Source organism: Diceros bicornis, chromosome 9 (genome assembly GCF_020826845.1).
Source record: "Diceros bicornis minor isolate mBicDic1 chromosome 9, mDicBic1.mat.cur, whole genome shotgun sequence".
NCBI classification, from domain to species: domain Eukaryota; kingdom Metazoa; phylum Chordata; class Mammalia; order Perissodactyla; family Rhinocerotidae; genus Diceros; species Diceros bicornis.
Window position 1 is genome coordinate 78,064,459 of NC_080748.1, and position 12,873 is coordinate 78,077,331.

The window sequence follows — 12,873 nt, forward strand, 5'->3', positions numbered from 1 at the left end:
TCGTTATCTCTCTGTCCTGTGAATGTGAAAGCAATCCATTTGTAAGTCTAGGAAGAGATTTAGGGGCAGGTCCCATTGCTATAATTTTCTTAACAGATTTCTCTACGCTGTGTACTTGAAAGAGATTTGAAAGAGAATTTGCGAAACATTTGGGACAAACCATGAGATTTTTTTAAAACAGCTTTATTTCATTTTATTGAGGTATAATTTACATACCATAAAATTCGCCAATTTTAAGTGTCCAGTTCAACGTCTGCAGTGCAGCCATCAACACAATCTCGTTTTAGAACATTTCCATGGGCTGAAGAAGTTCTCTCATCCCCATTTGTAGTCATCTCCACTCCCACCCTTAACCCCAGACAACCAATGATCTGCTTTCTATCCATACAAGTCTGACTTTTCTAGAAATTTCATATAAATGGAATCAGACAACATGTAACCTTATGTCTTTTCACTTAGTGTAATGTTCTTGAATCTCTCCCATGTTGTTGTGTGTGTCAGTTATTCATTCCTTTTTATTTCTGAGTAATATTCCCTTGTGTGATGTACCACGTTTTTTTTACCATTCACCAGTTGATGGACATTTGGGTTGTTTATATTTGAGGCTATTATGAATAATGCTGTGATGAATATTCATTTATAAGTCTTTTTGTGTGGGCATATGTTTTCATTTATCTTGGGTAGATACATAGGAATGAAATTGCTGAGTTTTTTTTTTTTTAACATTTTAAGAAACCAGTAGTCTGTTTTCCAAAGTGGCTGTACCATTTTACATTCCCACTAGCAACGTGTGAGAGGTGCAGATTTTGTACCTCCTCATCAACACTTGGTACTGTCCCCTTTTTAACTTTGGCCATTCTAGTGGTTGTATAAAAGTATCTCATTGTGGTTTTAATTTATATTTCCCTAATGAATAACGAGCTTATTAGACATTTGTATATCATCTTTAGTAAAGTTTCTTTTCAAATGTTTTTACCCATTTTTTCAATTGGGTTGTCTATCTTCTTATTGAGTTGTAAAAGTTCTTATATATTTTGGATAAAAGTCCTTTATCAGATACATATTTTGCAAATGTTTTCCTCCAGTATGTTTCTTAATGTTGTCTTTTGAAGGGCAAAAGTTTTTAATTTTGATAAGGTCCAATTCAACATTCTTTTATTTATGAGTTATGTTTTGGTGTCTCTATCTAAAATATCTTTGTCTAACCCAAAGTAACAAAGATTTTATCCTATGTTTTTTCTAGAAGTTTTACAGTTATTATAGCTTTAACTTTTATTTAGGTCTATGATCCATTTCAATTTAACTTTCATGTATAGTAGGAGGGAAGGTTCAAAGGTTCGTGGTTTTGCATATGGATAATCAGTTGTTCTAGCACACTGGTTTAAAAGGCTGTACTTTCCTCCATTGAATCACCTTGGCTCTTTTGTCTAAAATCAATAAACCACACGTGTGGGCTGACTTCTGGACTCTATTCCATTGCCGTCTATGTCTATCCTTATGCTGATATCAACTGATGTGATTACTGAGCTGTGTACTAACCAGTGTTTTCTAGATTGACTTGTCTTTTCCACCCTTGCTCACATGAGACAGAGAAGCAGCAGCAAGTAGAATTGGGTGGAATAATCTGGAATCACCAGGTGAACATCTGTGCTTGCTACACATGATCTGGATATAAAAGATATCCTGCCCTTCCCACAACTTTTCTTCTGCTTTTAGGGGCCTGAGCATGTAAGTTCCATATCCTAAGGGAGGGCATTTCTATAAGCATGTTTGTTTTCTTTCTCTTTGCTTAAGAAAAGGAAATTAAGGCTTTTGTCTTGGCCAAGAATTTTTTTCTTTTTTTTGGTGGTGGTAGGGGACATAATTTCCTCTGCTTATTTTTTTAAGTATTAGTTTCAAAATCTTGGACGTAGAATTTTACTGTATAGATCTTGCTGTTAGTTGATGAACACACTGCTATTCACTATAAAAGAGAGGAAATTTTCATCTCCATCCAGAGAGATTGAAGAGCATTTCAAAACACTGATCACCAAATACCTTAGAGACTCAAATTCTAATAGGCAATATCAATAAAGGAGAAAAATAGAGGCAACTGAATCTTTGGAATTATGTCTAGAATGCTCATTTGGCCTTTAAATTTATAGCTACTTATGTTAATTGGTTTACAGTTGGCTTTAAAGTTTACTTTAAGAAATACCAATGTGTGTGTGTGTATTAAGAAATACCAATGTGTATTAGTATTAGCAACTAATACTAATTGCTGTCTCAATTATTACATCTTTTATATACCTCTTGATTTCTTGTAAAGCAAAACTTCCCACCAGGTTCTTCTTCAAGAGTGCTTTGAATCTTCTTAGACTTTTCATTTTTATATAATTTTAGAATCAGCTTGACAAGATTCACAAGAGAGATTACATGTGACCGCACATAATCTGTTGATCAAGTTGGAGAAAACCGACATCTTTAAAATGTCTTCCAATGCACAAACTTGGGATGTCTCTCCATTTACTTAAGTTCTCTTCATTTTGTCTCAATACTGCTACAAATTTGTGTATATCTTGCATCTTTTGTTAGATTTATCCTGAGTATTTAATACTGCTATTGTAAGTGATATCTTTATTTAAATTTCATTTTCTAACTATTTGTGGTTAGAATTTATAAAACCATTGATCTCTATATATTGACATTTGGCAACCTTGCTAAACTCCTATAAATTCCAATAATTCCATTGTAGATTATCCACAGCTCCAGTGTCAGCAAACTATGGCCTCCAGGCCAGATCAACCCACAGCCTGTTTTTACAGGGTCTGCAAGCTAAAACTGGTTCTTGCACTTTCATAAATCATTGTAAAAAAAAAATTCTGCAGAAACAATATGTGGCCTGTAAAGCCTAAAATGTCTCTTATCTGGCCATTTGCAGAAAAAACTTGCTGACCTTGTCGTACCAAAACAATTATATCATCCATGAATTGTGTCACTTTTATTTCTTCCATTCTGAATTTGCATGTTTTATTTCTTTCCTTTCCTTTACTACATTGGCTAAAATCTCTAGTATATATTGAGAAATGGTGGTAGTTGGAATTTTTCATTTTTTCCCTATCTCAAAGGAGAAGCTTTTAACATTTTATAATTGTGATTTTGGGGGGTTTTTTTTGTAGACTTCCTCTATCAGAACAAACAAAAACTCCGTTCTTTCCTGCTTTTCCAAGAATTTTAATTGTAGTTGAAAGTTGTAAAAAAAGCAGACAATCCAGAAATCTAACTTGAAATGATCCTAGGCAATTGACACGAGAGTATTTGTAGAGTAAATTCTCTTGAAAAGTTCCTAAGACGACATGCATTTCCTCATTTCCAGTATTGTGTCTGTATTTTTCACATTTCATGAGTGTTCAGCCTGTAACTGTTTTCTGTCCCCTCCCTTTGCCATGGTTAAAATCAGTGTAAGTAACTTCTCCAAATTGAGACAGAAACACTCTGTCAGGCTCAGTCGCAAAAAGCATGTCACAAAAGTATGTGGACAAGTTTAAAACTGCTCTACAGCAGAAATAACAGGGAATCCACTTGTTTATTAACATATTCTTGTAAAATTTATGAAACTTTTGGAAGCCAACAAAGTTACTTTTATGTTTTCATGTTATTCTTTGTGGCTATTTAAAGCTCAAGTAGGTTAGTTTAGAAAGCTGCTGCAATACGAAGTTATGTCTATTCTAGGTATACAAGTTATTTTTATGCACTGCGTTCTCAATCTTATAAGCCTTTTATTGACAATGCAATTTCTAACACTGCTTAAAAGACACAGTAATGTTTTGAAAGGCATTTTGTTTCATTTAGTCCCATCTTAGTACTGCTTTGAAAAGTTTCACGGATGACTCTGGAAATTCAGCCAAGAGTGTTGTATCAAAAACTTGCTTGAATTTATCTAAAAACTCGTAATCAGTGCTGAATCTGAACTTGTTTGCCCAAAGCAACACCGTCCCTGGCTGACAGAGGTACACCATGGTGGCGAGCAGCTTGTCCAAGAAGTAATGGTGGTAGACCACATCCGAGGCCAGAACGTAATCGTAATAGAAAGTTGACTTGGGGAAGTTTTGTTCCAGGTCTTCTCCCCACACCAGTTCTTTCACTTCAGGCAGATGTGCTGTACATTTTAGTGTGTTCTTTAAAAGATTGTATTGAAGGTTTCCTAGGACATCAGGCAAATCCGTTGCTGTGACTTGACCCCCTAAGAGAGAAAGGGAAAACATTGTAACGATTATGTGGAAACACTTGGGCAGCCACAGTAGACATATACTCTCGGGGAGAAACACAAGCAATAGAACTGGGCTTCTCAGCCTTGGCTCGACTGACAAATGGGCTTGACATTTGGCATAATTCTGGCTGGATAATTCTTTCTTATGGGGAGCCCTCCCCTGTGCACTGTAAGATGTTTGGCAGCATCCCTGGGTCTCCATCCACTAGATGCCAGTAGCAGCTCCCCACCCCACCCCTAAGTCGTGACAATCAAAATCATCTCTTGACATTGCCAAGTGCCCTTTGTGGGGCAAAATCACGTTTTGTTGAGAACCACTGAGCTAGAATAATGTTCTCATTTTTTAAGACACTATAAGTTAAATAGTGGTGCAATGTTGGGAGATTTCGGGATAATTAGCTAAACGTACTAAAGTTCTTAGCATCTGCTTAATATAATAATTCATAACGTTTTTCGTTCTAAAATTGTATTTATCTGAAGATTTTGTTTTTCTCTTAAAAGAAATATTCAGCATGCAGTTTTTTTCCCACAAAGGATGATCTATTTTGCATGACTCTCCCCTGTACCTAAATTCGTTAAATTAATTCTTAGGCATTTTAAAGCTAGTGATGAGGGTTCACAAAATAGATCAGCATATTTGCAGATTGGTTTTAATAGCAGAACTATAAGAGTGTAGGTAGAAGGATGCCAGGTTTGTACCACCTCTTCCCCAGTGCCCAGGAACTCACAACCCGCATTTGGGGTATAAATCTGTCTTCACCCTGGATTAACTCACTTATTTTCTTCAAAATGTTAGTTATAATATTTGCAGCAAAAAGCAGGAGACAGTATCACATAGTGGTCTACAGCAGGGATTCAGGAGTCACACCTCCAGAATTGCAGCTTCATCACGTGGTAATCAGTGGGTTGCGCAAGTTACTTAACCTCTCTAAGATGCAATTATCTTATTTCTAGGATAACAGTAGCAATTCCTAGCTCATGACATTTTGGGGGGAGCCAATGAGTGAAATCATGGCCAAACACCTAAACCACAGCCGGTCACACAGTAAGCACTCACTGTCATTGTTGTCACAGTAAAGGGCTTTTGAAACAAAGTCAGGAATAAACAAACAAACAAACCTAAAACACTGGCCACAATGGAAACAAGGCCTGGTCCAGCACCAATTTCAAGAATCTTAGCATCTTGGAGATTCAGTTCCTCTGCATGTTCCTCCAAATACTGACACAGAGCCATAGCCTAAAAAACATTTGCAGTTGTCACCTGGGCATTGGAATGTTGGAAATCAGTAGCAACCCCCTTCCCCACCCCGAGTTAGATACTAAAAGACATCTTATTAAAAGTTTAGTTTACTGAGGAGTTCGTAAGAATCAAAATAGACATTCAATGCCATATTGGGACCTCTGGAATATGAAAATTATAATTTGCATCAAAGGAACTGGAGAAACAGACTTCTTAAATTGCCTATATCAGAAGACTCTGGATCAATCTCCAGAAATAGGAAGATCAGCTCAGCTCTTATAAATGCAGGAAAGGAGCCCTAAAGAACATTCTTAAAGCAGGCGGAGGCCTGACATGAATAAACCTCTGCCTGCTTTAAGAATGTTGCTGTATAAACTTCTTCAACACCTCCCTCCTGGCTCCTCTATCAAAATTCAGGTTGGTTGGGACTTGACTTAACACTCAGAGCAGTGCTTCTCAAGTTCACTGTGCAATGAATCCTCCGGGGCCTGGTTAAAGAGGCACATCCTCGTGCAGTAGGTCTGGAGGCCCAAGACTGCATTTCCAGCAAGCTGCCAGGTGATGTCGATGCTGCTGGTCCGTGGACCACACTTTGAGTATTAGCAACAAGATGTTAAAAAACATTTGGGAATAAATTAAGGTAGCTTTTTACACAGAAAATCAAACGTCCCTTTCCTTCTTTCTTCATTCTCTTCCGTCTCCACGTCCTCCTGACCTTTCTAGAAGAGATACAGGATATTGGATTTGCACTGATTCACGAGGCATTTACATTTATGCCAGTGGGGTGTCAGTTAGCAACGCCGTGGATCAGAGGCATTGGGGAGAGTTGGGCATGAGGAAGTTATTGAGTTGGGAATGTGAATACTGAGGTGAGAAACCAAATTGAACTCTCCAGACTGCAGATACTTTTAGCCCTCCTCCTCCCACAGATGCTCTGGGCTCCTATGACTCCACCTGCTATTTTGGGCCCAGGCTGGAGTCGGGGGCGGCCAGGATTATTTGAGAAATGCCGCTCTCGCCCTGGCCAGCGGCAGGATCAGTAGTAAACCTAAGCCCATAGGTCACTCCCTCTCTTCCTCCTCTGTCCATATGAAGCAGTCACGTGCAAAGACGAGCATGAACAGTTGTCTCTCCTCTCAAGGGGTTCAGTGGGGTGGGGGAAGGGGCATGTCAATCGATTCTAAACTGCACGACAGTGAGGGACAGTGAGGTCGGGGGCCTGAAGGAAGCACATGCCGGGTACACGGGGAAGCCCAGTGAGAGGTGACCTGCGTATTGAAGGATGGGTGACCACAAACAAGGAGGGGGCGACACGCCAGGCGAGGGGCAGCAGGTGAAACAGCACCAACATGCGCACACTGCAAGGAGCTCTGGGGTTGGGAAGGGAGGTCTTGGGGAAAAGACTTCTTCGGTTGTTGAGGAGCAAGGATTCGCTCTGTGGGGGTTTCAATACTAGGAAGAGTGTCACCTGGAGCCGTGATGAGGACATACGCTTTGAGGGGTTTTCTGAAGAGAAGGCCAAGGCTTCCTTCCTCACTGCCCTGTGAGAGGCTGGCCCCACTCATGTGCTCTCTGGAGAGAAAGCTTTTCTCCCCAACAGCTGCATCTTTTGATGTTGGAAACACTTTCCCCCTGCAGCCCGCTGCCCCCCATCTTAGTCCTATTAGCAAACTTCAAGCTGCGCTTGAAGCCACACAAGAAAAGAGTGTTTTCCCACTTTATATAAACCCTTTTCCTGCAGCTTTCAGGAAATTGAGGTCCCAAAAGAGGCCAGGGTTTGGTGTATGAAAGCCTGGGGCCTCACTGAGACTAAAACAGGCCAGTGGACAAACACTCTTTTTCCATTCCTGATCTCTGATACCCCTGCTGTAGTTGTCAATTGGCCAAAATATTATAATAGGAAGCTGTGGAATCATTTGGTGGTTTTCAACCTGTTGTTAAGCCAAAGAAAAGCCTTTGTTTGAAGGAAATCATCCTTACATGCATAAGGGGCAAAAACCGAGCTTCCTTGGTTGGGGGGAGGGGGAGGGGAGAGCTCTAAGAGCCTGGAGACCCTTGGCTGTCCCTCCCTTTCTCCCCTCTCCTTCTCGCCCTCTCACTTGCCTCCAGTCCCCCAGGTCACCCCAAGGAAGCGCCACAAAAGCTGTAATCATGGCTACTGAGCTTGGGGTCCCTCGGCCGCAGGTTTGCGTCGCCTGGGAGTGTGTAGGAAATGCAGAGGCACAGGCCCCCAGACCTGCTAAATCGGAATCTGCATTTTAACATGAACCCAAAATGATTCACATCCACGCTAACAATTCATATGAATTCAATTCAATTTCATAACAATTTACACGAATTTTTCATCTTGCTTCCTAACATATTTGAGTTTATTTTAATGTAAAAAATAATGTTTCAAGAAACATAGCATAGAGGAAAATGAATGCTTCTTGAAGAGATGGTGTGTTTTTGCAGAGCCCAGCACACACCCACTCCCCTGGGGGCCAACAATTGCCCCTCAGTTGGAGAAGCACAGAATGTGAAAGCACTTGGCAAATCGTACAAGACAACAAAGATGGACAAAATTGTTACTGTCGTCCCCAGAAATCCTGACATCCCAAATGTAACGATTCTCTCACCCCTGGCCACACCACCGTTCCGTAACTCTCTATCGACTCTTGAATGACAATCTTCTTGCCTGCAAACAGATAGTGCTCCTGAGTGTAGCTGGCATAATCTGTAGGAATAAATTTCTGGAGACTCTGAAGAGATGGTTCTATCTTGTTAGAATCTGTGGGGCAGAAAATAAAGTAGGTTTCATGATTTGTTGATCCAGTGCAAACATACACGAGTTACAATTTGCAAGATGGGAACAGGTTGAGCAACCTTCCCACAAAGAGGGAGTGATGCCAGCAAACGAGCACAAAGCTGAATGATATGGGGTAACAGGGACATGAAATTCAGATGTGACATTTTTATAATATGACAAAATGCCAAAGGATGCCCTGGGTCCTTTCCTCTGTTTAGAAGAGGATGGAAGAGGTGGCTCAATCCCACCCTGTTTTAATAACAGGAGGAAGCTAGCTTACCAGCCAAATCGCACAAATGAGCTGTCTGGAGGAGGACCTAGGCAGACATGGACCTGGCTAATTTTAGGTCTTGAAGTGAAATAACATTCCCACATGTTGGCTGGAGCATGTTCCTTAAACCCTTCCTACAACTGCTCCTCAAAAGGTACAGGTCACCCAAAGACGAGCCAGCTCCACGGTCCTGGGGGAGGCTGTCAGATGAGCTCTGGCTATTAAGTTACTATTGCTTTAAATACTCCTTTACACTCATGACCCACTCTTGCAGCTCTCAAATGTCATATAAAATGAGAAGAAAAGAGCACCTGATCACCTGATCGGGGCTGACATCACAGAAGCACAAATTCTTTAAGGTTTTGGAGAGTGTTTCAGAGTAAAAAGGGCAGTGAGTTAAAATGTCAAGAATGAGGATGCTGAGCACACACACACTTAGGGGCCGTCGGCAGACGAGGGGAAGCTGTTGGTACCAGTGGTAAGAAGGAATCGCTGCAAGGAGCTTGCGGGGGAAATATGCGTGAAACCTGCCTTTGTGGCCTGGGATATGCCTGGGACTTTTTTAACCACGGGTGGGCTGTGGGCCTTGGAGAATAGCAGCAAGGAGTGGTCAGTCAACATTTGAGGTGCTCTCATGAGAAATACGCACACGCTCGAGGCGGAAGAGGAGGAGGCAGAGGGCGGAGGGCGTGAATACATGGTGAGGGAGGCCTTGGAGGAAACCCAGTCAGGAGTCCACCCCTCAGCGGCAGGGCCACCAGGCGATTTTGGCAGCACTGATGTCCTTAAGCACCGCGGCAGTTCTGTGCTGCTGCCTTGCAAGCCTTTTATAGCAGGTTCACAGTAAAGAGTACAGAAATTTGGAGCAAGCATTTAGAAATGTTGACAACAATTTGACCATGTCTGTTGAATCTAATTGCGTAAAAAACGGGGCTTGTATTTTGTATGTCTTTGTATTTTCATTTTGTTGTTCTAGAAATTTGTTTTTGTTGTATTTTACAAAAAAAAAAAAGTGTCCAAATAGTCTTTGACCACAGTGTGAGCAAAGGGACCAGTTTGTAAACCAGCCTAACGGATGTCCGCGGCTCTGCAGAGGGCCCCAGGTTCTGATTTAGTGTGTGGCACCCCTGGAAGGAGGATTCTCTGCCCTGCCCAGGAAGGTGAGCTTCCAGAGACGCGGGACTTCACTGAGCTTGCAAGAACCTGCTGCTACGTGGTGGCTGAGTCAGCCCTGAGACGTTGTCCTTTCCCGTCGCGTGTCCTGGTGGGGGAGGGAAGGAGACCTGTGGCCCTCAGCTACCTGTTATTATGGGAAGCCACTCACACCTAACACAAACCCAGTATGTATGAATGACCAAAGAGGCCGTGGCTTCTCCCGTGGGGCTGAGAGGCTGACTCTGAATTCTGTTTCAGACACAATAAGAAGGCAGAGGAGTAGACCACCACGTGCCGCTAAATGTTTAACAACCAGTTTGGGGCAAGGAGAAGCGGCACTGGTTTGCGGGGTTTGACGATCACCGTGGTGTGAATACTCCCACCCTGGCGATTTCAAACCACGCGCGGGACGTCACTGGGAAAGATGCGCAGCAGCGCACCGCCATGTAATGTTCCTACCACACGGAAACAGTGCACATCAACAGCCTCAAGAGCGTAATTATAAAATGCAGTAAAATGATTCATGATGAGTCGTGGGTATTTATTACCTGCGATTTTTCATATACTTTTGCCTTTTATGGAATCTATTTAATTGTAAGTTTATATAACTTAAATTTCAATAACGGCCATGTTTAACAACCAGTTAGCAAAATTCCTGAAACTCGGGTGCTGGTACAGGCTGGTCGGTACCTGGAGTCGGTACAGGGCTTCTCTCCTTTCCTCTGAGGGTTTCATCAGTGGAGTAGGTGACTCAGAGCAGCCAGACCATCAGGAACCTGAGCCAACTCCTGCAGCCTTCCCTCCCCCAACTATGATCCAGACTGTTCCTTCTTCCCTCCTCCCACATATCACCAACTGGGGACTTATTTTTCTCTGAAGACTTTAGGAAATGTCAATGGGCTGATTTTGAATGGCTCGTCATTTCACAGGGAAATAAACCAACAAATAATAAGCTGTCGGTTATACTTTCCGGATCAACAATGTAAAGAAACATGGGCATATAAATATTCTCCCAAAAGACCCTCTTATGTACTACAAAGATAAAGAAATTTATGTTTATTGTGCATTAAATATTTTTGTTTATTGTATGTATGCTAGCATGATAGTTTTAGAGAGATCAGATTTTCGAGATAGGTAGAGTTGCATTTTTATGTAAAAATTTTAGTAAAAATAAGTAACATCCTGGTTTAGTAGTTGGAACATAATTTTACCACGTTAAATGATTGTAAATGTTTTAAATGCTGTATCTTGGCTTTTTATGACACCACTTGTTATGTCTATTATTTATTTACTACTGAGTGCCTGCCCAGAAATGCAGCCCTAAGGGTTACATTGTCCTCAGGAGAAGATACACTTTGATTTACAAGGATCCACTGTACAACACAGCTGCCTGGAATACATTTTGGCAAAAAGCAGAAATGAATCTAGATTTTGTTTCTTTTTAAAAGTTTTTGTTACAAAAATATAGCAATCTTAGATTTATATACAAGATAAAAACAAATTTGCGGACTTTGATAAGTAAAAAAAAGTAGGATCTTTACTTTCAATGCTATGCTTATGCTTGCATAAAGGCATTTTTCTACTAAGCTTCATTATCAGAAAAATCTAGAGTTAAAAGGAAATGGAAATTCTTGTCACTGAAGTCCCCTGTAAAATGCCATCACCAGGAAAACAACTGAGTAGGTGTTCAGGTGAGGAAAAAGGATGTTACCTCCTGGAGGTCTGCTGGTGCCATCTTTGTGGAGATCCCCCTCCTCCTCCGCCTCTAACCAGCCGTCTGGGGTGCTCGGTCCTTTGCCCAGGCGCCCGGGCTGCTGCTCGGAGCTCAGACACACGTCCATAACTGGAGCGGGCTGGAGAGGAGAGAGCTGGACGAGACCCGGGTTGCTCAGCCCAGGCTGTCTGAACCTCCCAGAAGGCTCTAAAAGCTGCAGCTTATCGCTTTAGCATCTGCTGAGCAGAAAAGAACACCTGCTTTTCAGCTTAGTTCCCTGGGAGAGCAAAGCGGCCACCCAAGAAGCTGCCATCCTGGTTTTGCAGAGCAAAGTGGAGGGAGACCATTAAACATTACCAAACCTGTTCTGTGCATGAAGAAATGCAAAAACAGAGCAACTGTAGCTGGGGGACAGGTACTACATTGCTGAGCTCTAAAATGTACTGCTAATAGCTTTTGGAACTGAACCTTAAAGGAAATCTGGTCCAGCAGAAAGTACCATTGGGGATACCTTGTGGATTGAGGGGTTAATGACATCATGGAAGAGAAGCCCGCATTTAGACCCACATAGGCTGCTCCCTTTTCATCTGAGGCTTTACTGCAAGACAGTAGAAAGCGCTGGGGGCTGAGAGCCAGGAACCTGACTTGGCTCCCCACTCTAACACTTGGCAACTCACTTAATCCCCTCCGAGCCATTTCCTCATCAGCAAAAAGGGAACAATAATATCTGCCAACCTCCAGGGCTGAGGCAAGAAACAGAAGAGCGAAAGTGATAAGTCCAGCACGGGAAAACGCAACCTGATTCAGAAAAGGCCACTTGGCTGTTGGGATCATTGATCGGCATCAAAATGGTAACACCTGGCCCGGTTGCAGGACTCATTGGGGCGTTGCCAGGCATCATTCTAGCACTTTAAGAGTATTGATTCATCTAGTCCTCACAACAAACCCCATGAAGTAGATGCTATTATTATGCCTCCTCTCAGATGAGAGAAATTCAGGCACAGAGAGATCAAAAAGCGCCCCAAGAGCGTGCAGCTGGCCGGCGGCAGAGCTGAGAGTCAAACCCAAGAGGTGCAGCTGTAGATCCTACCTTCTTAACCACGAGGTGGGACACAGCTCGAGCCTTGTGTCTGCCTTGGGTTCCTGGCCTACTTGGTCCTGAAATTACTCATAAAGCTTAGCTGTCAGCGATATTTTCTAATCTTTTTTACAAAATGTAAATGGTGTTCCTTATTTCTGTTTACCATCCTGAGTTTATTCTCCACACACAAAATTGCCTGATCTTATGGTTTCAGCCAACTGGGAGTAGCAACTAGACACACCAGCCACACCACTACTAACCAGCTGACCTAAAAACCAACACGAAATCCAGCCACTGGGCACTGGCTCACTCCACAGCGCAAACGGACAAGACTCAAGAAGGAGCTCCAGCCCCGCGGCCAATGTAGTTCCCTTC

General features: G+C 42.2%; 1 protein-coding gene across 1 annotated transcript; it reads right to left on the reverse strand.

Annotated features, from left to right (window-relative positions):
* Positions 1-3,818: 3,818 nt before the first annotated feature.
* Positions 3,819-11,544, reverse strand: METTL21C (methyltransferase 21C, AARS1 lysine). Its single transcript, XM_058548449.1, has 4 exons — positions 11,415-11,544; positions 8,108-8,259; positions 5,369-5,486; positions 3,819-4,222 (listed from the first exon to the last, which is right to left on the reverse strand). Exons 1-4 carry the CDS (start codon positions 11,542-11,544, stop codon positions 3,828-3,830), a joined length of 795 nt encoding a protein of 264 aa, XP_058404432.1. The 3' UTR covers positions 3,819-3,827.
* Positions 11,545-12,873: the final 1,329 nt, after the last annotated feature.

What these genes read in the sequence shown, in the direction of transcription:
- METTL21C (XM_058548449.1), bottom strand. Translation starts at nt 11,544, where the DNA reads ATGGACGTGTGTCTGAGCTCCGAGCAGCAGCCCGGGCGCCTGGGCAAA. An exon ending in CACCAGCAGACCTCCAGGAG is followed by an intron (nt 8,260 to 11,414) that starts GTAACATCCTTT and finishes TCTGCCCCACAG; the next exon opens with ATTCTAACAAGATAGAACCA. An exon ending in CATTGTGGCCAGTGTTTTAG is followed by an intron (nt 4,223 to 5,368) that starts GTTTGTTTGTTT and finishes TTTCTCTCTTAG; the next exon opens with GGGGTCAAGTCACAGCAACG.